We start from the raw sequence: 23206 nt of genomic DNA, 5'->3' as shown, positions 1-23206 counted from the left end.
CTTCTTTGGTGACAAGGCTGGTCTGACATCTTCTCCAAGGCCCAGATCCTCCTTTCCAGTTTTCTACACATACCTCAGTTTGGCTTTCTGACCATCCCCTCAAACTCAACAGGCTGAAGATCAGATTGGAGATCTTCCTCCTTAAACTTGCCCCTCCTTCTGGCTTCATAATTTATTTGTGTGACACCACTATTCACCCAGCCTCCCATCTTCCCATCCTTGGGATTATCTCTGTCTCTTCCCTCTCTTTACATTCTACTGTTAATCAGTTACCAAACATTAGGTGTCTATTGTGTATAATATGCTATGGTGGCTACTAGTGATGGCTGCCTCTGCCCTCATTTAGAGCTGATGAGATTGAGAGACAGGTACAGGCTCAGGGAGAAAAAAGTATTTAAGTGTTTAGGAAGGTAGGGTGGTTAACAGCATCAAATGTTTTAAGAATCAGGAAGGATGAAGAATGAGGAAGAAGTCAGATTAATCAATTGAAATTATTGGTACTTTTGGAGAGAACAATTTTGGTTGAGTGATGAAGCTGGAATTCAGATTTATAAAGAGTTCAAAAATGGGAAGTTAGAAAATGGAGGTAACTTTCTGGGAGTTTGGCTGTGAAAGGGAGGATGAACTGAAGGATGATACTTGGAGGGATTGGTAGGACTAAGTTAAGTTTTTTTTTAAAATAATAAACATTTTCGGGGGCACCTAGGTGGTGCAGTGGATAAAGCATTGGCTCTGGATTCAGGAGGACCTGAGTTCAAATCTGGCCTCAGACACTTGACACTTACTAGCTGTGTGTCCCTGGGCAAGTCACTTGACCCCCATTGCCCCGCAAATAATAATAATAATAATAAACATTTTTATTTAAAGTTCTGGGTTTCAATTTTTTTCTTCCTTCCCTCTTCCCTCCCTGAGGCAGTAAGCAATCAGATAGATATAGGTTATAAATAAAGTGTTTTTTTGTTTGTTTTGTTTTGTTTGGGTGAGGCAATTGGGGTTAAGTGAACTCAGGTCCTCCTGAATCCAGGGCCGATGCTCTATCCACTGCACCACCTAGCTTCCCCTAAGTAAAGGTTTTTTAAGGGTGCAGGAATCTGGCCAGGTTTGTAAGCATTAGGGAAGGAGTCAACAAATAAGGAAAGATACTATTTGGGTGATAGGGAAGGATTAAAGGGGTAAGCTCTCACAGGAGATGGAAGGGAATAAGCCCAGGGTCCACGTGTCATCTCATAGTTATCTGGGGTCATGTCTTATCCTCTCTTGAACTTTAATCTCCAAGAACAGGGACTGGATCTTGTCTAAAAGCCAACCCCTTGCCCTGTATAGAGAGAGTGCTTGATAATGTCTGTTGAATGAAAATAATATCTAGTTTCATTCACCAAGTACATGTAGGCTGATGACAAAGGAAGCAGCCCATTAGTGTGTTGGTTGAGAATAAGAAGCCAACTTGCAATTTTTTTTGTTTGTTTGTTTGTTTGGTTTTTTTTGCAGGGCAATGAGGGTTAAGTGACTTGCCCAGGGTCACACAGCTAGTAAGTGTCAAGTGTCTGAGGCCGGCTTTGAACTCAGGTCCTCCTGAATCCAGGGCCGGTGCTTTATCCACTACATCACCTAGCTGCCCCTAACTTGCAATTTTTTAAAAAAATTATTTTATATATGCCATAAATAGGTAACTGAAAGTTTACTTATATAGATGTAATATTACCTAATTCTTTGTGAGAGTTTTTAACGTTCTTATGTATGCATCTTATCTTCTTATGTGGCTTAATCTATCTAGTACGTATTGAGCTGTGCACATATCCAATGGGTGCTCATCGTTTTTAGCTGTCTGATATGACATTATGACACCAATAGAAAATCAGGCTGTAGCCTCTCTTCTTTCCATGTTATGAATTCTGTTTGGTTGCCTTCTTCTGCAGAGATACCTTGGGCAAAAGCTTCTTCCTTCGAGTGGAAATTACTCTCCGAGGAGCCACATACAGAATTTCATTCAGTGACACAGATCAGTTACCTCCTCCTTTCCGAATTGACAACTTTTCCAAGGTATCAAGTCTTATCTCATTGGGGATCCCATTCAGGACCACATTGACTGTTTTGTAGGAGGAAGGTTGGGGTGTTTGCTGCCCCTAGGAGAATGGCTGGAAGCATTTTATCTTTGGAAGAGTGAGAAACAGGAATCCCTTTGCCCCTTAGTACCTCTGTTACCTTTCATATTGCTGAAAAGCAGTAACAATAATAAAACAAAATAATTTGAGTCACCATCAGATAATTAATTCCTGATGAATGCCCTGGGAACAAGAATAGACTTGCCCAGGCCAGATAGTACTCTATAGCTCCCTAAGATTTTTTTGACTGTAGCATTTTCTCATTCCTAAGGCCCTAGGCTTTCTTCCACCAAGTTGAAGTCTCTTAGATTCCATATAGCCAGGGAGAAAGAGATTTGAGAATTAATCCAGCCCAGCAGCCCAGGAATGGGTAACTGCTGTAGGTTTGTAATCAGGCATCTAAAGAAAGTCAAATGGGAATTATGGAATCTTATTTTAGATGGTTTCTGTGAATAACAAACACTTTGATTCCAAAAACCTTTATTCTTCTTTTCAGGTATTTCACAGCAGGGGAGAAATTACCATAGAATATAAATGACTGTCCTTAGGAATTTATAAGTGTGGAGACTCTTAGTGTCCCCTGCCAAGAGTCCCCCAGACCAGCATCTGTGGTCCCTTTAGCTGAAGTGGGTAGATTCTCAGGTTTTAAAAGGGAGGGTCTGAATGTCCCCTGGGCTTATTTCTATATATAACTGAAAGGCAGCAGGAATGTAAACCAGCTGCCCAGCAAAGCACTGATTCACCACCTGATGTCACCACTTTGAATGAAAGTGCTCTTTGTCTTCTTTGCGTTACTGTAGGTCCCAGTTGTCTTTACTCAGCATGGTGTGGCTGAGCCCAGGCTCCGAACTGAAGTGAAGCCCATGACCTCATTGGATTATGCATGGGATGAGCCTGTCCTGCCACCTTTCATCACTTTAACTGTTAAAGGAGCAGGCTCCTCGGAGATCAACTGCAACATGAATGATTTCCAGGACAACTGGCAGCTTTATTATGAAAACTTCATCTATATAGCTGCTACATATACATTCTCAGGGTAATCCCTTGTTACTCTTCTTACAAACAAAAGGATCTGATTATTAACTGGCATTGAATTTTAAACTGTTTCTCAAGTGACAGAACAAATTCTGGTCAATCATCATCATAAACTCCTGGGCTAAAGGGAGAGTCTTGGGAATTCATTTAATCTAGCCCCTTACCTTGGGCCAGTGCCAGACATTATCCAAATTGAATAGACTATTCTCTTTCAAAGTAACCTCCCTCAGTAACCTTTTAACAACCCTTACAGTAAGGTTATATATTCCTAATATCAACCCGAAATCCTGTTGCTGCTGTTTTTAAAGCCCCTTTCTTCTTGTTCATTCTTCATTGCAAAACAACTTTCATCATCATACTCATATGCCACCCACTGATGATATTATGTTAAGCTAACATTTGAGTATTATTATATCAGGATTTTCCTGAAGTTTATGCAGAAGAGTTGAGGCTGCTAGAAGTGCCAGTTCCCCAGTGAAACCCTTGAAATTGGAATGTTTGTCATCATCTAGCTGTAAAAATTGTGAAAAACAGGTTAGGGTGAAATAAGAATTGGCAAGTTTATCATGCGAACACCAACGTTTTTGTCACAGACAAGTAAGAAACATCTGTGAAAATGTTGAGCATTTTTTCTTCTGTATAGTCATTTTCAGAAATTATAAGTACAACTTGCTCTTTCCATGTCGATGTTGTCAGAGCAGATTCCAAATGGGATTGCTCTGACCAACGAGGGGACATAGTCAAATATCTAGCATTACAAATATACCCAGGTTAGATTATTTTTATTTGGGGACTGCTATTTGGACATCTTACTAAACTAATAAGGTTCCAGTCAATGACAGATTGTTCAGAATGATTTCATCCTACTGCGGGGGGTGTCTGGCAGTCAGGACACGCTACTTATATACCTGAGGAACACATAGAAGTCCCCAAAGGGGCCTGAGTCCTGAAGACCCTTCTTTTCTGGTGGTGATAATGCTGGCTGTTTACCTAGCCATGGTCCCATGCACAAATAGTGTGACATGTTTCACTTTTCAAAGGCTATAACAAAATATTCCAAGAATAGCCTTCTCCTTAAATTATATGAGCCCTGTGGTTCTCAGGTCCAACCCTTGGTAGTTCTCTGATCTATGTAAGTTGAAAGAACTACAGGGAGTTAATAGGAGACGATCCTGGGAGGATTATATGACTCAGTGATTAATCTCTCTCCGAGATTTCCCCACATCTTCAGAGCAACTAATGGAGTGGGGCAGGACTGAATCTTTTCCTCCAGGTTTCTTACCTAACAAATTTCTTTGTGGTATTGGAGCTTAGGAATATACCCAGCTCATTGATATTTTATCTAAGACCCTGAAAAGCCCAGCTTCCGGCATTCCTGAAAGCTTAGGATCTTGAATCCCCAGGGAAGTAGAACAAGCAGGAGTTAATCTCTGACTTACTCATTGGTAAACCTTCACTACCTGTCTGCCACAGGGCTCTGTACTCCTGGCTCTCTTATCCCTGATTTCTGCCACTTAGGAGAAGCAAGAGACAGGAATCTGACAAAAGCTTTGGGAGGAAGGTCTTCCTCGTTCATGTTCTTACCATCCATTATCCACTTAGCATTTTCTGCCTGAGAAAAAGTCATTGAAATTGTTGCAGAAGGGACAACATAATATCATAACCTACTATACTATATTTTATATATATATACACACACACACATATATATATATATGTATATATATATATATATATATATATGACATGTATCTTTTAACTGGAGAGAAATCTAATCTGTTTGCTAAACATGACGAAGTTTCTCCCTTCTGCTTCATTTCTTACTTATTCTTTAGTAGAAATGATTAGGCTCTCATTTTCATTGAATTTATGTTGGATCTTCTTGAAATTGCAGGTTGCAGGAGGGAACTGGAAGGCCTGTGGCTTCCAACAAGACTGTTACTTGTGGAGAACTTGTCCTAGATGTCTCACCAAAAACCCAAAGAGTTATATTAAAGAAAAAGGTGAGAAGTTAAGCTTTAATTGGGCTCCTTGAAGCATTTTGGAGGCACCCCACCAGATATGTTCCTGGCACCTCTACTTGAAAGTTAGGACTAGTTCAGTAACAGTATGAGGGCCTATGCTTCAGGTTGCTGTTTTTAATCCAGACTTGTGGCTTCATCTGGTTAAGAAATTTCAGGTGAGGGGACTTTTTCTGCCAGTGTAGATATGCAGTGATTCACCTGGGAACTGAGAGATCGAGTCAGTTGTGTGCCGTCTGAAGCCCTGCAGCTCTTCTAGCTTCAGCTGAGACAGTCCCCAATTTACCAGGTTACCATTTTGTTTTTTCCCCACGTGCGCACTCCAGGAACCAGGAAAGCGGTCACAGCTGTGGAGGATGACTGGGACTGGCATGTTGGTCCACGAAGGCTCTTCAGTTCCTCACAACCCCAATAAGCCTGCAGCTTCCCGATCCATTGAAGGGTCAGCCATTCTAGATATTGCTGGTCTTGCTGCTGTTACGGACAACAGGTCATTATCAAGGCAGTTTGGGGTTGATATCCTTAACTGACAAATTCAGGTAGAGACCAACCATGTGCAGTTCTAAAGCTGAGGCTGAAATAAATTATTAACAATAAAGCATGAGCAAATGTTTTTCTGACTTGTGAATTCTTTAGAAAGGATCATTTAACTTTGGGGAAGTCTGTACCTATTTTTCCATCTATAAAACTGGTGCTTTTATTTATTTAAGATGTATGCCCCACCCACTTCCAGGAGGACTTCAGGCAATTCACAACAACTAAAGCATGATACCAAATAAGGCATTTGGGGGTAACATAGAACAGAGACCATTTAAAGGAATCTAAAATAGGGATGCTAGATATCCCTTTCCATATTTCACAGAAATCTCTTTGTAAGAGATATAAAACATGTATTGATGTTTATTATTATTTCTTACAGTAGACATTTTCCAAGTCAATACTCTATACCCATATTTTAATATTTTCCATTTTACTTTATGTTCTTTTTTTTCTGCCTTTAAGAAATACTCGGATTGAGCACCAAGCCAAGTCAGGCATTTCATTGGATTCTTAAGAGTAGAAGGTGTTGCCAGGGAGTGTAGAGCCAAGAAGAGCAGGAGCGAAGACTTGTAATAGCTGCTTGTCGTTTTGTCTGTCTCCAGGTACGAGCCTCTGATGCTGAGGAAGCCTGACCGACGGCGCTCCACAACACAGACGTGGAGTTTCCGAGAAGGAAAACTGACTTGTGGGCTGCATGGCCTTGTCGTACAGGTCAGTACTGTTGGAAGCTTGAGGCTGCAGCCCAGGGTCCAGGCCCTGCTCGAAGAGGTTCACCCGACAGCCCAGAAGGGACTCAGCTGGGCTAGGGTTACTCTGAGTAATGAAGAATCCAGAGGAAACGGAAACCTTTCTTTAGTAATTGGGCGGCCTGTGAAGTTTTAATCAGAAACTTCCAGAACTGTGCCTGCTCCCCAGTTGTCTTTGCTTTCCTGTTTGTCTTTTGCTTCTGTGTTCTCTAAAGCAGCCAAAAGTGACCCAGCGAGTGTATTTCTAGCAGATGTCAAAATGCAGATGACTCTGTGGTTTCGACATACCCCCCTGTTGGCTGTCCAGTGAGTCAAAATTGTGACAGTTGTTCAGATTAAACGTTTTTAGGCATGCCTGTTGCATATTTATGATTCTTGCCTATAATCAAAGGTTTTTCTATAGTCTGTCGACCGTTCTCACTTATTTTGCCTTTCATTCCATCCTCTGACCAGCATGAACAACTTGATGTTCCCAGATACGTCCTAGCTTTCCCCACCTCCCCACCCACTTTGGTTCACTCAGCTCCCCTTCATCTCTGTCTTCTAAAGTTCCTCTTTTCAATCCCTAACTCAGGTGATTCTTCTTTCATGAAACCTTCCCTAACTGCATCAGGTGAAAGTGATTTTCCTTACTCACATTTCCCCTAGCATTTTACCTTTGTTGTCTTCTTTGCGCTTCTTTCTCTCTCCCCTATATCATAGGGATTCGTGTACATGGATTGCTGCCCTTATGGGCAACAAGTTCTTTGAGTGCAGGGTCTGTGTGTCATCTTCATATCTTTAAAAAAGGGAAAGAATTCAATAGACAGACAGGGATTCTCAGCTCTTAATTCTTTGTTTTCTCTGGGCAAGTCACTTAACCCTAATAGCCTTAAACATCCCTGGCCATCTCTAGTCGTAATGAAGGACAAAAACCACAACTGAGGAGAATACCCCTTGAATGGGAAAAGACCCAAAGTTAGACTCAAGGACACAGGACACCCCAAATAACTCAAAAGTATAAAGCACAGATATCTGTCCTTGATAAATTCAGTCAGTTCCTGTGATTATTGTCTGTTGGTGATAATTAAGATTATGGAAAATGGCAGTACCACAGAATTAAAAGGACCCCTAGGTGGCGCCATTGTGCACAAAGCGCCAGGCCTAGAGTCAGGCTGACATATCTTCCTGAGTTCAAATCAGGCTTCAGACACTTACTAGCTGTGTGACCCTTGGCAAGTCACTTCACCCTATTTGCCTTGGTTTCCCTATCTGTAAAATGATCTGGAGAAGGAAATGTCAAACCACTCTGGTATTGCCAAGAAAACCCCAAAACACAAAGAATTGAACTGAAACAACTGAACAAACCACAGGACTGGGTAAAAGGCAAATGTCCCGGTTTTCCAAAAAGAAAATACAATGGAGTCAACAGACCCTGGGTCAGTAATCCTGGTTAAAATCTTCAAAATATTATTTAAGAAATGATTAGCAAGCATATCTAGAAAAGGAAGTGGTCATCACAGAGAATGGTGATGGTTCTAGCAATCACAAGCCCTGTAAAACTTTCCTTATTGCCTTTTTTGACAAGGTTATAAGACTAATTGGAGAGGGAAATGTTGTAAATCTGTAGTTTGTCTCAATTTTAGCAGAGCACTTGAGCAAGCCCTGCATGTTCTTCTTGTGAAAAAGACATCAAGATATGGACTGAGCAGCAGGGCAGTCGAGTAGATTCAGAACTGGCCGAATGGTCAGAACTGAAGCGTCATCCTTCATGTTTTGGCCTCTCTATGGATCCCTGGCACTTGACACTGTGCCTGTCACCTAGGAAGTGCTAATCAGTGCTTCTTGTCTGACTGACTTGGATGCTACTGCTTGACAGAGCCGGGTTCCCCAAAGATCTTGACAAGCTAGAACATGGGGCCAAATCTAATAAATTAAAATTAAAATGGGCATAAGTGATTTCTTACACTTGGGATTAAATGATATATACTTCATAAATACATGATGGGCTAGACATGGCTGACCAGCAATTCAGCTGGAAACTCGGGGGGGGGGGGGGTTTTAGTGGCCTGCATGCTTAATAGGAGTCAACACAGTACAGAAACCAAGAAAGCTAATGCAACCTCAGGCTCCCTTAAGATGGGTATGGAGTCCACAGCTGATGAGGTGAGTGTCCTGATGGCCTGGACCAACCACATCTGGACCGTCGTGTTCAGTACTGGGACCATGTACCACTGGGGAATGAACTCGAGAGCTTCCAGAGGAAAACAACTAAAACAGCAAGAGACCTTGAGTTTCTCATACCGTGGAAGGACCAGGTCAGAGAATAAGGAATCCTTAGAGTCCTGGGAGCTGGGGGGTCAACATAGTTAGCTGTCTTCAAGCATTCGAAGGGCTGTTAAGTGGAAGTGCGATTAGACATTTGTTGCTTGGACCCAAAGGGTACAATTAGACATGGTAGTTGGTAGGTGTAGAGACAAATTTTAAACACGATGTGAGGAACAATTTTTTGAGAATTAGAGCTGTCCCAAAGGCTTGTGCTGCTTCAGGAGGCAATATAGTTCTTCTTCACTGGAAGTCTTCAAGCAGTGGCCAGCCACAGATGGCCACTTGTCGGGTATGTTGGAGAGGGGGTCTTGTGGAGCTATAATTTTGGATTAGATGGAGGCCTCTGATGTTCCTTCCAACTCAGAGGTTTTGTGACGGTATGTTTTTCTTAGGTAGAAACCAAGTTGTTCTTCCATGTGATAAATTGATTTTTATAGCAAAACGTGCTTTGGGGCCAATATCAAGGTGGCTATGTTCCGGCTGTCAGAGCAGCCCTGACTACTATTGAGTAAACTGTACTTTCTTTACTTCTATTGCCCTGAGCTCTTTGGATCAAAGACAAGCTCCCTGCTATATGAAGCATACATCTGGAACAGATTTGTGATTTTTCAATTAGCGTTACAAGCCATCCTTTTGGAGGCAAAAGAGGCCTTGTTAGAATCAGTGAGTCCTGTGCCTGATCCACCTTTTATTTCTGATGTGTTTCTAAAATCCTCATAATCCTCTGTGTATATATTCTTCCCTCCCTTCATCCCCGCCAAGTAAATCCTTCCATGGTGGATTTTTTAAAGTCTATTTAAAAAGAACACCCCCTCCCCCATTTTATCATTTTTATACCTTTGAATAATTCTATAATAAAATATTTAGCAAAGTAGAGAACTTGTTTTCTTTGTGGAAATAAGCTTGTTTTTAATGTAGTTATTCTGAACAATAAATTAACTGAAAAGGTTAAAGCAATTTCTGACAATAGCCTTATAAGGAAGTATATTCGCTTTCTTTTTAAACCTTCACCAGTCATAAAAGCACTCTCCATGCTGAAACCTGCCCTACAAATTATGAACTGAAAGGTTCTTTTTCTTTACTTACTTTTTGAACTATTTTGATGAATTAACAAAGCAAACAAATATGGAATCCCTTCTCCACCCTTTTGTCTGGATTGTCTGTGCTTCGCTTTAGACTGCATCTCCCAGGCTCTTGTGATATTCTTCCCCTATACCTTGTTTTAGAAAAGGCCTGTCTTCCAAGTATTCTGGTATGCTTTTTAGCCCTAGGCTTTGGAATACTTATTCATTCCTGTTTTGGGAGTTTTTCTGCTCTGGAATTTGCTTCTTGTTGGAAGGATAAGTGGTAGGCTGTGGTAGCCTGCTGTGCTTTTCTAATAAGTTTCAGTTGTTTTTTAGACTCCATGAGATGATGACTTAAAGAAAAAGGGCCTTGGCTATTTTTTAGCTTTTCATATAACTGGTGTACTCTCAGGTCCTCCTCTGATGCCTCCTTATGTCATGGTGGAGACCTTGACTTCTCAAAGGCTTTGCCATGCCAGTGGAACACAAAGACCTGATCCATGGTGGGAGAGGTGCATTGATGACATTTTCTCCACTAGGTCAGGGATTGTTCTGGTCACAGCAGCTCATGATGAAAGGCATTGATTCAGGTAGAGAGGGGAATGTGATCTGTATTGGGAGAGGAAATCACTGTAATGGTAAAAACATGGATCCTCAGAGCAGTGAATAAATGTTGCATGTATGACATCGAATGCTAGCAATGGTTAACTGAAGAAGTTGAGTAAAGCAATGTAGATAAAACATCTGTGGGAACAGTGTGAGATCCAAGCATACTTTCCCCCAAACTTAATCATGTAACTCAGCTTTGTGTGTCTCTAAAGTAATCTAAGAATGTACTTTGCTTGGATGTTTGTGGTGAAGACCTTTTGTAACAAAGCAAAATGTGCTAATAAGTTAATCTTTTTAAACTAAAAAAAGAAACACTACTTCACAAGTTTAAGCTTTACAGATGAAGACTTGGCTTACAGAGAAGAGAAAGGCTAAAGGCATCCCCCAAAAGCAAAATCCGCATAGAAGTGGGGGGCTTAGGGGAATTGGAGAGTGCTCAAGCATGGAAGATCCGAAAGCCTTGCTAAGAATTGAAAATAACTCTTGCTCAACAATAATTTATGTAGGGTGGGTACTTTTGTCATCAGAGGTTGAGTCATTTGATTTAGAGTTGGTAGGGGGAGAGGTTACTGAGATATTACTCTTCTGTCTGTTGTTGAGCCTTGAGATAGTCATGAAAATTGGTGAGGTCAAGGGAAGTAGAAGGCCCCAGGGTGTTTGGAAGGAGGCAGGAGTTGTGGTGGTGAAAATGCCTTTGAGCCAGGTATTGCCTGACCATATTGCAGCAGAGAGAGAGAGGGGTCCATAGATCAAGGAGATAGGCCTGAAAGAATGAAATCTGAAGGAGACCAGGTAGGTGGATGTGGAGTGCTTCAATTCAACAAATTGAATTCGGTAAACATTTATTAAACACCAGGCACTATGCTAAGTGCTGGAGTGGTAGTAGAAGGAGATTGGAACATGATAGTGGGATAAGCCAACATCTCATGTTTGGGTCTCAAGTGTGGAGAGATGGCATCTCAAGAGAAAGCCAAGTTTGAGGGGGATGGAAGAAATATGAGATATGGCAAGGAGGGAAGGTTATTAACAACAGAGAAGAACTCAGAGGAAAGACTTGGAATTTTTTTTTTGGTGGGGCAATGAGGGTTAAGTGACTTGCCTAGGGTCACACAGCTGGTAAGTATTAAATGTGTGTGAGGCCAGATTTGAACTCAGATCCTCCTGAATCCTGGGCCGGTGCCACCTAGCTGCCCCGAACTCGGAGGAAAGAGGAGAATGGGGCCTGGGTAGGCTATGACTGAGCTGGATGAAGATGAGTGTGTAAAGCAGAGGCAGTGGGGAAAGACATTTTTGCCCAGACAGAAGGTGGTTCTGAGACGACACAAGAAGTAAGAGTTTGTTAGCCATAGTTCATAGAGAGGACTGAGAATAGTGAAGATAAATTGGCTCCAAAATTCTAATTACAATGATGTGTGAGGTCCTCTGTGCATCTTAAGGGGAAGGAAGGGCAAAGACAGACTGTAAGGTCTTACAACTGCTGTTACTTGAGTAATGATCTAGGTGGCACACTCTTGTGTGCTTGGGGGAACAAGGGAGCTCTGTCCGTGCCATCTTAAGAAGGCAACTGGTGCATACCACCATTACCCAGGTATCCCAGGTATCTCGTGTAGCACAGGTCCTTATTCTTAGTAGCCCCCTGGGAAGGTGGCCCTGGGAGAAGAACACAGTGTGCACCTGGAAGCCGGGGAAGGCCAGAGTCAGGCCAAAGAGTAGGGCCAGGGTGGTTACATTTTTCAGGGGGAGAGCTGGGGAAGGGAAGTGGTGTCTTCCTTATGCTTCTGTGTCAACGCCTGAGGCAAAGCCCTAATCACTTGGTGCTCGTTCTGGCTCTGCTTTTCATGTGATATATCACATTGTTGGTACCTCTGTCTTTTTCCCTGACTCTCTTTATTTTGTCATCTTTTAGGCAAAAGGAGGACTATCTGGTTTATATGATGGGGCTGAAGTTGTTCTTGGTCCTGATACTTCTCTGGAGCTTTTGGGACCAGTTCCACCTGAGCAACAATTTATTGATCACAAAATGAGGCCTGGATCTGGTATATTAGCTATTAAAGTTATTCCAGATGGACCAACTCGAGTACTCCAGGTGACAGTCTATCCCATGTACCTGACAAACTCAATGTGCTTCTTCCTTTTTAAAAGGGACATTTAACTTTCTTTAAGTTCAGTCCAACTATGATGACCCCTAACGGATTGTAACTCCTGGCATCACCGTTTTACACAGTGGTCTAAACAATTCACTTTTGAGCACTTTTGCATATAATTATATAGTGCCTGCCATCAGGGGAACTTCTTGGATCGATTTTTATTTCTATTTCTATTTATTTATTTATTTTTACCTTTTTACAAAAAGAAATCCAACCTCCACTTTTACGTTTATCCTCTAGAAAACAACATAGTGGAATTTTTTTCTTTTTAATGCTACAATATATCTGTGAACTTCATGCTTTGTAATAATTGTGACAAGAATCTTACAAAGTGTTGAACTTCAGGCTCATAGATTTCAGTGCTTAATAGGTTTAGAATTTTTTTTTTTTGAGCTGATCAAGAAGCATGATTTTGCTGCTCACATCTGAAGTTTGAAGCCTCTGTCACGTACAATGATGTGCTTCATTATTAATGACCCTCACTAGTATTTGTAGTTCCCATACTTTTATAACATCTATATAGAATAGATTTGACATTAAAAATAAAAAGCAGACTTCTTAGTAGTTTATTTGATTTTAGATAACAGACTTTAGCCAGCGGAAAAGTGACCGGCCATCATATGAAGCGGATGACCTTCCTGTTACTGAACAAGAGTTACGGAAGTTTAAGAGCCCAGATACAGAGCAGGAGCTGGAAGTAAGATTCAAACATCACAACTTTATGTTTTGACCTTCAGTGTTTAAACAAGAATGCCCTCCTTGGGTTTATCCTTATTGAGCCCTGGTTTTTTCCCCCTACCTCCATTTTCTTTTAAACATGATGTGCTTGTGAATGCAGCACAGTTATCTTGCTTCACAGACATGTGAATACCATTTGCAAAGGACATTTCAGCTTCATGTTCCAGCATAGAACATGTTATTACAAAGAAATACCCATTTGAGTTTTAAATTGCATTTGAGGTGGGGGAAAAAAGGAAATGGAAGGATCCTGTGCACTGCTCACTGATCCTGACAGCTCCTGCCTTTGGCTTTTAGGAAGGAGAAGAACAGAGTTGTAAAGGAACAAAATCAGCTAGCATGTGACTTGTGCTGGGTTGCTGGCATGGGGGGTGTCAAAGTTGTCTAAGGGAATGACCGTGCCCAACTTCCCTTCCTGATCCTCAGCTCACCATCTTGAGCACTTTTTTTTATTCAAGAGTGCTCAGTTTGGGATATTTTGTTTCTCCTCAGGTTCTCGTGAAACTAGAAGGTGGAATCGGGTTGTCTTTAATTAATAAAGCCCCAGAAGAACTTGTCTTTGCCAGCCTAACAGGAATCAATGTTCACTACACACAACTCTCAACTAGTCACATGCTCGAACTCAGCATTCAGGATGTACAGGTAAGAGAAGAGATTTAAGAAGTCATCGATCTTTTTTCACTGATGGCACTAAACTGAAGCCAGGGATGGTGGTTTGAACAACCTTTAAGGCTTAGTAGGAACATGGTCATGTTTTATGTAATTGTACATGTATAACCTATATCTGATTGCTTACCACCTGAGGGAGGGGAGAGGGAAGGAGGGATAGAATTTGGAGCTCGAAACTTTAAATAAAAATGTTCATTATAAAAAGAAAGACTTAGTAGGAAATGTCTCACTCTTTTCTGCAGCACAATTATGTGGAGTCATTTATAGTTATTCATTACACTTGTTTTTATAAAAAAATAGAAAATTTTTTTTTCCGTTACAAAAGTTTGTTATTGTTCAGTCATGTCTGACTTTTCGTGACCCATTTGGGGTTTTCTTGGCAGAGATATAGAGTGGTTTGCCATTTCCTTTTCCAGCTCATTTTACAGATGGGGAAACTGAGGCAAACAGGGTGAAGTGACTTACCCATGGTCACACAGCTAATAAGTGTCTTGAGTCCAGATTTGAACTGGGGTCTTCCCAACTCCAGGATTGGTTTTCTATCCACTATACCACCCAACTACCCAAAGGGTACAAAGGGTTTGTACATATTTTTATAATCTTCATTAAACAGAATTTTCAAGGTGCTGCTGAGCCTGAAGCACTTTTTTGCCTTTAAACAAAACTATTCATCTGGACCAAGGAGTTAACATTGCAAATTTAAGAAATCAGGGCAGCTAGGTAGTGCAGTGGTTAAAGCACCAGCCCTGGATTCAGGAGGACCTGAGTTCAAATCCAGCCTCAGACACTTGACACTTACTAGCTGTGTGACCCTGGGCAAGTCACTTAACCCTCATTGCCCTGCAAAAACAAAAAAACAAACAAAACAAAATTTGAGAAATGGATGCATAGTAAAGGCTGGCCTGGTCATTCTCCATCTTTGTGGAGAGAATAAAAAGTAGAGAGTACAACCTCAGCAGGAGGGATAGAGGCTCAGTGTGAGGAAGAAATCCTAGAAGGTGTGACCAAGGGAAATTCTGTTCTTGTCTCTAAAAAGAAAGTAGCTTGTCACTAACTGAGATGATTCATGCTTTGAGGCAGGAATGGATTGTATGATTCCCAAAGGTCTCTACCATTCTCTGATTTAAAAGAAATAAATGTAGAAATTGTAGAATCCTACTGGAACACTCTTCCCCATCTTTCCACTCTCCCCCTACAAAGCTAAATGATTAGTACCTGATAGCTAGTTCAGAAACAATGATGCAAAGACACGGTGTTCCCATCCCAAAGTGGAAAGTCTGCATTCTTATTAGCAGTATACAGTATATCCCCTTGAGAGGTGGAATTTCCAGTCCCTTTTATGTCATATAATTGTCTGTCTTGTCAGTGCTGAAAGCCTTTTTCAAAATATTTCTGCTTTTATCTGCATGTAGCAGGGAAGGATTCAAATTAATCTGTTCTCTTTTTCATTGATGACAGATATGTAGGGGTCAGATACGAAGTGACTATTTTGCACTTGTGCTATTTATTTGTCTTTGTTCTACAAAAAACAAACAAACAAACAAAACCCTCTAACTTTATTGGGGAAATCCATTTTAAAAAATAAAAAGAACATTTTAACTATGATTCCCATTAAAAGTAAGTTTAATGCAGGGAAAAACTTGTTCCTGGGATGATCAGATATTTGATGGTTAGGTTTCACTATCTGATATGTACCATAAATCGCAGGAAATAATCATGTTTGGACTCAGAAATGTCTTAAAGTGTTACTAGTTATGGAGTGCTTTGGGGGAGGAACAAAAAAGATAATAACCTTATCCAGAAGGAGGGTTATAATCTAGTTAGGAAATTGAAACAAGAACAAGAGACCAGAAGCTTGTACTTATACATGGAAGCTTCTTGCCAGTATAGCATCAATATTCTCTTTGGGGGTGGGGTGGGGGGGCAGGGCAATGAGGGTTAAGTGACTTGCCCAAGGTCACACAGCTAATAAGTATCAAGTGTCTGAGGCTGGAATCGAACTCAGGTCCTCCTGAATCCAGGGCCAGTGCTTTATCCACTGTGCCACCTAGCTGCCCAATATTCTCTTTAGAAAATTGGATAGACAACATTTCAATAGGCCAGAGACTATGGTTGGGTAGGTGCCAAACAATATTACAAAACAAATGAAATTGTATCTTAACAAACAGTCATAAATTATGATATCCAGGGGATTCTGATATGAGAAGACATGCTCAACCCACCCCTTCATGGAGATGGGAGATCTGTGGGTGTTATACATTGTACACGCTTTTGAACTTTTTTTGGTATATCAATCAGTTGTGCTGATTTTTTTTTCCCCCAAAAAAATTTGTCTCTTATATGGGATGGCTCTCTGGGATAAAGAGGGTGAGGGATATTTGGGATAACAATGGTGATGTAAGAAACAGAAGACATGAATAAAAACATTTTTTAAAAATACATATAGAGGATTTCATTCAAAATCCTCTATCTGTGTTGTCATTCATCATTTTCAATCTTGTCCAACTTTATAACCCTATTTGGAGTTTTTGTGGCAGAGTTGCTGGAGTGGTTTGTCATTTCCTTTTCCAGCTCACTTTATAAATGAGGAAACTGAAGTAAACTTAGTTAAGTGACTTTCCCAGAATCACACAGCTAGTAAGTGTCTGAAGACAGATTTGAACTCAGGAAAAGAAGAGTTTTCCTGACTCTAGGCACAATGCTCTATGCACTGCCTCAACTAGCTGCTATCTGTGGACAGTTTATTTATAGACAGAAGTAAAAATCAATGCCAAATTTAGCAGAAAAGGATGAAGAAGAACACATGGCACTCAATACAGCAGCTTCAATCCAGACCATGAAGATAAACTGTGTCTGAAGAATAGGAAATAGGCTTTGAATGTATAACAATATTGACTTTGGTTACCACCATTTCTTTAGAAAAGTTTAGTTATTTTGTAAAAAATCTATACAATAAGGAAGCCAAAAGAACTTAGAAATGATCCAGTTTAACTAACCCTTTTAAAAAATTGCTATTACTTTGTACAGTGTTCTTCTGGTTTTTCTTACTTCACTTTGTATCAGTTCATGAAAGTCTTTACAGGTTTTTCTGAAAGCATCCTGTTTGTCATTTCTTAATTTACAATTTTTTTGTTTTGTTTTTGGTGAGGCAATGAGGGTTAAGTGACTTGCCCAGGGTCACACAGCTAGTAAGTGTCAAGTGTCTGAGGCCAGATTTGAACTCAGGTCCTCCTGAATCCAGGGCTGGCGCTTTATCCACTGTACTGTCTAGCTGCCCCAAATTACAATTAAAAAAAAAATTGGAGGGGGGGGTTGGCATTCCAGATTAAGTGACTTGCCCAGGGTCATGCAACTGGTAAGTGTCAAGTGTCTGAGGCCAGATTTGGATTCAGGTTCTCCTGAATCCAGGGCCAGTGCTTTATCCACTGAGCCACCTAGCTTCCCCTCTGTTTGTCATTTCTTAAAGCAAAAGAGTATTCCATCAAAATTATATGTCACAACTTGTTTAGCCATTCTCCATCTGATGGGCATCTCCTCAAATAATTTACAGTTCTTTACCCTCACAAAAAAAGCTGCTATAAATGTTTTTGTACAAACAGGCCCTTTCTCCTTTTTTTGGATTTCTTTGGAATACAGACCTAGTAGTTGTATTGTTTGTCAAAGGGTAGCCTTTTCCCCCTAGTTTATCCTTTTTTCTTTTACCCTGTCCCTCCTCAAAAGTGTTATACTTCTGCCCTTTGTCTTCCTAGGAAAATTTTTTATAGAAAGTTTCTCTTACAAATGCCTCATCTCTCAAATATATAGAGAATTGAGTCAAATTTATAAAAATATGAGCCATTCCCCAATTGACAAATGGTCCAAGGTTATGAAGAGGCGATTTCCAGAAGAAGAAATCAAAACTCTCTGTAATCACATGAAAAAAAGTTCTAAATCACCGTGGGTAAAAGAATTGCAAATTATTGTGCTGTAAAAAACGATGAGCGGTGGTTTCAGAAAAATACTTGAAAGACTTAGACAAGCTGATGCAAAGTGAAGTGAGCAGAACCAGGAGAACACTGTACACAGTTACAGCAATATTGTAAGGATGATTAACTGTGAAAGACTTAAGTTATCCTAGCCATACAATAATCCAAGACAGTTCCAAAAGATTCATGATAAAAAATGCTATCTACCTCCAGAAAGAACTGATGAATTCTAAGTGTACATTGAAATATAATTTTTTTTACTTCCTTTCTTTTTTTTTTTTTGCAACATGGCTAATATGGAAATGTTTTGTATGATTTCAAATATATAATTATTACCATAATCTTTCCTTCTAAATTGGTAAAGGAGGGGCAGGAAAGAGAGGGAATTCAGAATTCAAAGTTGTTTTTTTTTAAAAAGGAAACCCAAAAAAATTTTTAAATGATAATTTAGTGGGGTTTTTTTAAGCATAAAAGCAACCAGTCATTGGAAGTTTCCATGAGGGTTTGGAGGTGACCATAATGAGTTTTGCTTCAGACACATTCAATTCAGGATATTGGTGAGACATCCTGTTTTGGATCTCCAGTAGATAGTTGGTGATGTGAGATTGGAGCATAGGAGAGAGACTAGGAATGGGTTTGTAGATCTGGGAATAATCTGCATAAAGATAATAAATGAACCCTTGAAAGCCGATGAGAATTATCTAATTAGCATAAAGAGAAAGAGAAGAGGGCCTAGGACAGAACATTTGGGACACTCACAGTTAGTTATTCTTTTTGCTCAGTTGTTCAGTTGTGTTTGACTCTTTGTGACCCAATGGATACTTGGCCCTTTTCTCCTCCACCATCTCCCAAAGTCTGTCCAAGCTCATGTTCTTTGCTTCCAAGACACTATCCATCTCACCCTCCTCTGTCTCCTTTTCCTTTTCCCTTAAGTTTTTCCCAACATCAGGGTCTTTCCCAAAGTATTTAAGCTTCAGCTTTAGCATTTCACCTTCCAGTGAAAAGTATGAATGAATTTCTTGTAAGTACTGACTGACTGATCTGATCTCCTCACTGTTCAAGAGACTCTCAAAAGCCTTCTCCAGCACCACAATTCAAAAACATCAATTCTGGGGCAGCTAGGTGGCGCAGTGGATAGAGCACCGGCCCTGGAGTCAGGAGTACCTGAGTTCAAATCCGGCCTCAAACACTTAACACTTACTAGCTGTGTGACCCTGGGCAAGTCACTTAACCCTAATTGCCTCACTAAAACAAAACAAAACAAACAAAAAAAAAAACATCAATTCTGCAGCACTCGGCCTTCCTTACAGTCCAACTCTCACAGCCATATATTGTTCCTGGAAACACCGTAACTTTGACTCCACAAACCTTTGTTAACAAGGTGATGTCTCTGCTTTTTAGTAGGCTTGTCCAGATTTGCCAGAGCTTTCCTTCCAAGAAGCAATCATCTTTTAATTTCAAGGCTGTAGTCACCGTCTGCAGTGATCTTTGAGCCCAAGAATATAAAGTATGACACTGCTTCCATTTCCTTTCCTTCTATTTGCTAGGAACTGATGGGGCCAGATGCCAAGATCTTAGTTTTTTTATGTTGAACTTAAAGCCAGCTTTGACACTCTCCTCTTCCACTCTCAGAAGGCTTCTTAATTCTTCTTTACTTTCTGCTATTAGACTGGTATTGTCTGCAGATCCAAGATTGTTGATATTCCTCCTGACAGCCTTAATTCTGGTTTTTTATTTGTCCAGCCTGGCATTTCACTTGATATACTCTGCATATGTTAAATAAATAAAGTGACAATATAAAGCCTTGTATTTCTTTCCAATCTTATACCAGTCAATTCTTCCGTATTCAGTTTTAACTGTGGCTTTTTGGCCTTTATACTGGTTCCTCAGGAGACAAGTAAGATGATCTGGTACTCCCTTCTCTTTGAGGACTTACCACATTTTGTTGTGATCCACACAATTAGAGGCTTTAGTTTAGTCAGTGAAGCAGAAGTAGATGTTTTTGTGAACTCCCTTGCTTTCTCCATAATCCAGCAAATGCTAACAATGTGGTCTCTAGTTCCTCTGCCTCTTTGAAAACCAGCCTGCTCCAAAAAAAAAAAAAAAACCCAACATAAAAAGGGGGCAGCTAGGTGGCGCAGTGGATAAATCACCAGCCCTGGATTCAGGAGGACTTGAGTTCAAATCCAGCCTCAGACACTTGACACTTACTAGCTGTGTGACCCTGGGCAAGTCACTTAACCCTCATTGCCCCACAAAACAAACAAACAAACAAACAAAAGACAACAACAACAACAACAAAAAACCCAACCAGCCTGCTTTTCTGGTAATTCTCAGTTCACATATTGCTAAAGCCTAGCTTGTAGCATCTTAAGCATAACCTTCTGGCATGTGAAATGTATGGAATTGTTCAGGAATTGAAACATTCCTTGGCATTGCCCTTCTTTAGGATTGGGATATAAACTGGTCTTTTTCCAATCCAATAGCCACTGTTGAGTTTTCCACATTTGCTGGCATATGGAATGCAGCACTTTCATAGCTTCATATTTGGGGGTTTTAAATAGCTCAGCTGGAATTCTGTCACCTCCACTAGCCTTATTGTTAGCAATGCTTCCTAAGGCCCACTTGACTTCATTCTCCAGAATGTTTTGCTCTAGATCACTAACCACACCATTTTAATACTGTCCGTGGGGTTTTCTTGGCAAAGATACCTTCTAAGTACCAACATCAATCAAATGAGTCACAAAACAGGAGACAATCTCATGTTAGGTGTTCATTAGAATCACAGAGGATGTCTTGCAATTAGGAGTATTTCTAAAAGATGGTGGGGTTCTTGAGCTCTTCCTGTTTGTAGATGACAGTTTACTAATTACTTAAAGCCACATCAAGCCCTACTCAGAAGTAATCAAAAGAGATAACAAATAACAAAAGAAAAACCAAAAGGATAAAGAATCCATGTTGTCCAGATGATGACTTGCAGCTTGATCATCAACCCATTCAGCTAGTCCATTGGTGCTTATGTGATGGACAAGTACTGCAGGAGGACAGAAAAGCTGGCTCCAGAATTGTATACAAGGGAGTACTTGGGTTCACTTTCTTTGGGAAAATACTTCACAGCAGCTTAAATAATTCTAAGCTGTTTCTTGCTACCAAAGCTCACCAATCTTTAGCTGGTGATGTTACCTAACAATGAATTATTAAATACAGTGATATTGGGGGCAACTAGGTGGTGCAGTGGATAAAGCACTGGAGGACCTGAGTTGAAATCTGGCCTCAGACACTTCACACTTACTAGCTGTGTGACCCTGGGCAAGTCACTTAACCCCATTGCCCCGCAAACAAAAACAACAAAATAAATGCAGTGATATCAAATAAATCCGAATTGGAGGTGAGCCTGTGCCACCCAAAGGGCGGCCCTAGGAAAATGCATGGGGAGTGTAAATAGAATGCAGTATATTACCTGTGATCATTCTCACATAAGAATAATCCTGCCCTACTCCAACTTACACTATCATTTCTGAGATACTGTTTACATGATCGGGGTATGCTTAGAAGGACGGATTAGTTAGGTGCATGGCAAGAGTGAGGTATAACAGAGCTAAAGTACCCTAGTGTTAACAGTGAAATATTTAAAGAACCAGAGGAAGGTATCTAGTATGCTGAATTGATCTTTTCTGCAAAATTTGCCAGAAGATATGAGCAAAAATCACTTACCTACAAAATGAGCAAAACCCACATGCCTGCAAAAGTAGAGGAGAAAGATAAAGGGAGTTACTGTTCAGTAGTTCTTTTAACAATAGATATTATGGGAGCAACTAGGTGGCACAGTGGATAAAGCACCAGCCCTGGATTCAGGAGGACCTGAATTCAAATCTAGCCTCAGACACTTGACACTTACTAGCTATGTGACCCTGGACAAGTCACTTAACCCTCATTATCTTCCCCCCACCCCCACCCCCCAAAAAAGATATTTATATATATAGAAGTAGAGATTCTCCACAGTCCCTAAAAAATTAACTATAAGGAAAAAATGTTTAGGTTCTTCTGAAATATTTTCACTACAAGGTTTTTTCCTGGGTGCTGCCAATCCTAGGAAAAGTCACAAAGAAACGTGTTCAGGTTTTGCTGTGTTCTCTAATACAGCAGGATTGTATGAAAGAAATAGCAGGCAGTAGCATTCACCATAAAGAGGCAGTAATCTAGGGGCTGCTAGGTGGCGCAGTGGGCAAACCACCAACCCTGGATTCAGGAGGACTCTAGTTCAAATCCAGCCTCAGACACTTTACACTTACTAGCTGTGTCACTTGACCTTCATTGCCCTGCCAAAAAAAAAAAAAAAAAAGGTAGTAATCTAGTTGGGAAGATAAAGAAAATTTAGACTTTATTTGCAAAATAAGTTTTTCCATAACTTACAAGTAATGTAGTCTGTAACCTGAGAAAGAAAAGAGGCGAGATCAGAAGGGGAGGAGGGCTTGGAAAGCCAGGCCAAAGGAGCTCTATATGCTTTACACATGAGAGGTGGACAATAGGAAAGGGCCTCTGTTGTTGATCTTTTCAGTTAGATAGAACTGGTGTTTTGTTTTGTTTTGTTTTTTAAACAAAAACCTGTTCCAGCCTGTGAATCTCTTAAGCAGCCTGGCATATTGAGTCAAGTGCTTCACTCTGTGATAAAATAATGGGATTTGGCAGATGTGCAGGGGCCCCACCTGAAGATTGATTTGGAATTGATTGAATTGGGTGAGACTGAGAAACTGACTGAGAACCTACTTAAGAATGATTAAATCAAGAACACACCTGGCTGGCCCTGAGTGGGGTGTTGTTCTCAGAGGCTGTGGACTATGCCATCAACAGGAGACTTCTCTCAACCAATCAGCTTGAAGGACCTCCCGTTTTGGGGAGAGAGATAGGAAGTAGGAAGCTAAGACTGGCTCACTGGTTCTTCCTCTTTTCATTCAGGAACCAGCGCATGGCGGCAGACAAAGAAAAGGAAGGTCCCTCTTTTCATTCGGGACTTTGGCTTGGTGGGAGACAGAGAAAGAGAGGAAAATGGATAGAAAATAGATAGACTTTTCTGGCGTTACAGATCCCATGTGTTGTCTTTACTCTTTAATAAATCCTTAAAAGCCTAAACTCTTGCTGAATTTATCAGTAAATCTTAGCCAGATGAGGACCCACATTTAGATTTTAAACATCACAACTCAGAAGAGGATCTGGGTCTGAATTACCACTGACAAATCATTCACTCTCCCCGAGCCTTAGTTTC

General features: G+C 40.6%; 1 protein-coding gene across 6 annotated transcripts in view; it reads left to right on the top strand.

The window, feature by feature from the left end:
• Positions 1-23206, top strand: part of VPS13D (vacuolar protein sorting 13 homolog D) — a 338497-nt gene that overhangs the window by 161807 nt on the left and 153484 nt on the right. For all 6 annotated transcript variants that reach the window (XM_043991354.1, XM_043991352.1, XM_043991351.1 and 3 more), the window contains 8 exons: positions 1917-2040; positions 2903-3138; positions 5032-5140; positions 5485-5648; positions 6301-6409; positions 12331-12510; positions 13152-13268; positions 13802-13951. In XM_043991354.1, coding sequence (XP_043847289.1) covers positions 1917-2040; positions 2903-3138; positions 5032-5140; positions 5485-5648; positions 6301-6409; positions 12331-12510; positions 13152-13268; positions 13802-13951 — 1189 coding nt within the window. The remainder of the gene's footprint in view (positions 1-1916; positions 2041-2902; positions 3139-5031; positions 5141-5484; positions 5649-6300; positions 6410-12330; positions 12511-13151; positions 13269-13801; positions 13952-23206) is intronic.

This window comes from Dromiciops gliroides, chromosome 3 (genome assembly GCF_019393635.1).
Source record: "Dromiciops gliroides isolate mDroGli1 chromosome 3, mDroGli1.pri, whole genome shotgun sequence".
Lineage (NCBI taxonomy): Eukaryota > Metazoa > Chordata > Mammalia > Microbiotheria > Microbiotheriidae > Dromiciops > Dromiciops gliroides.
This window is presented reverse-complemented; position numbering and strand designations above follow the sequence as displayed.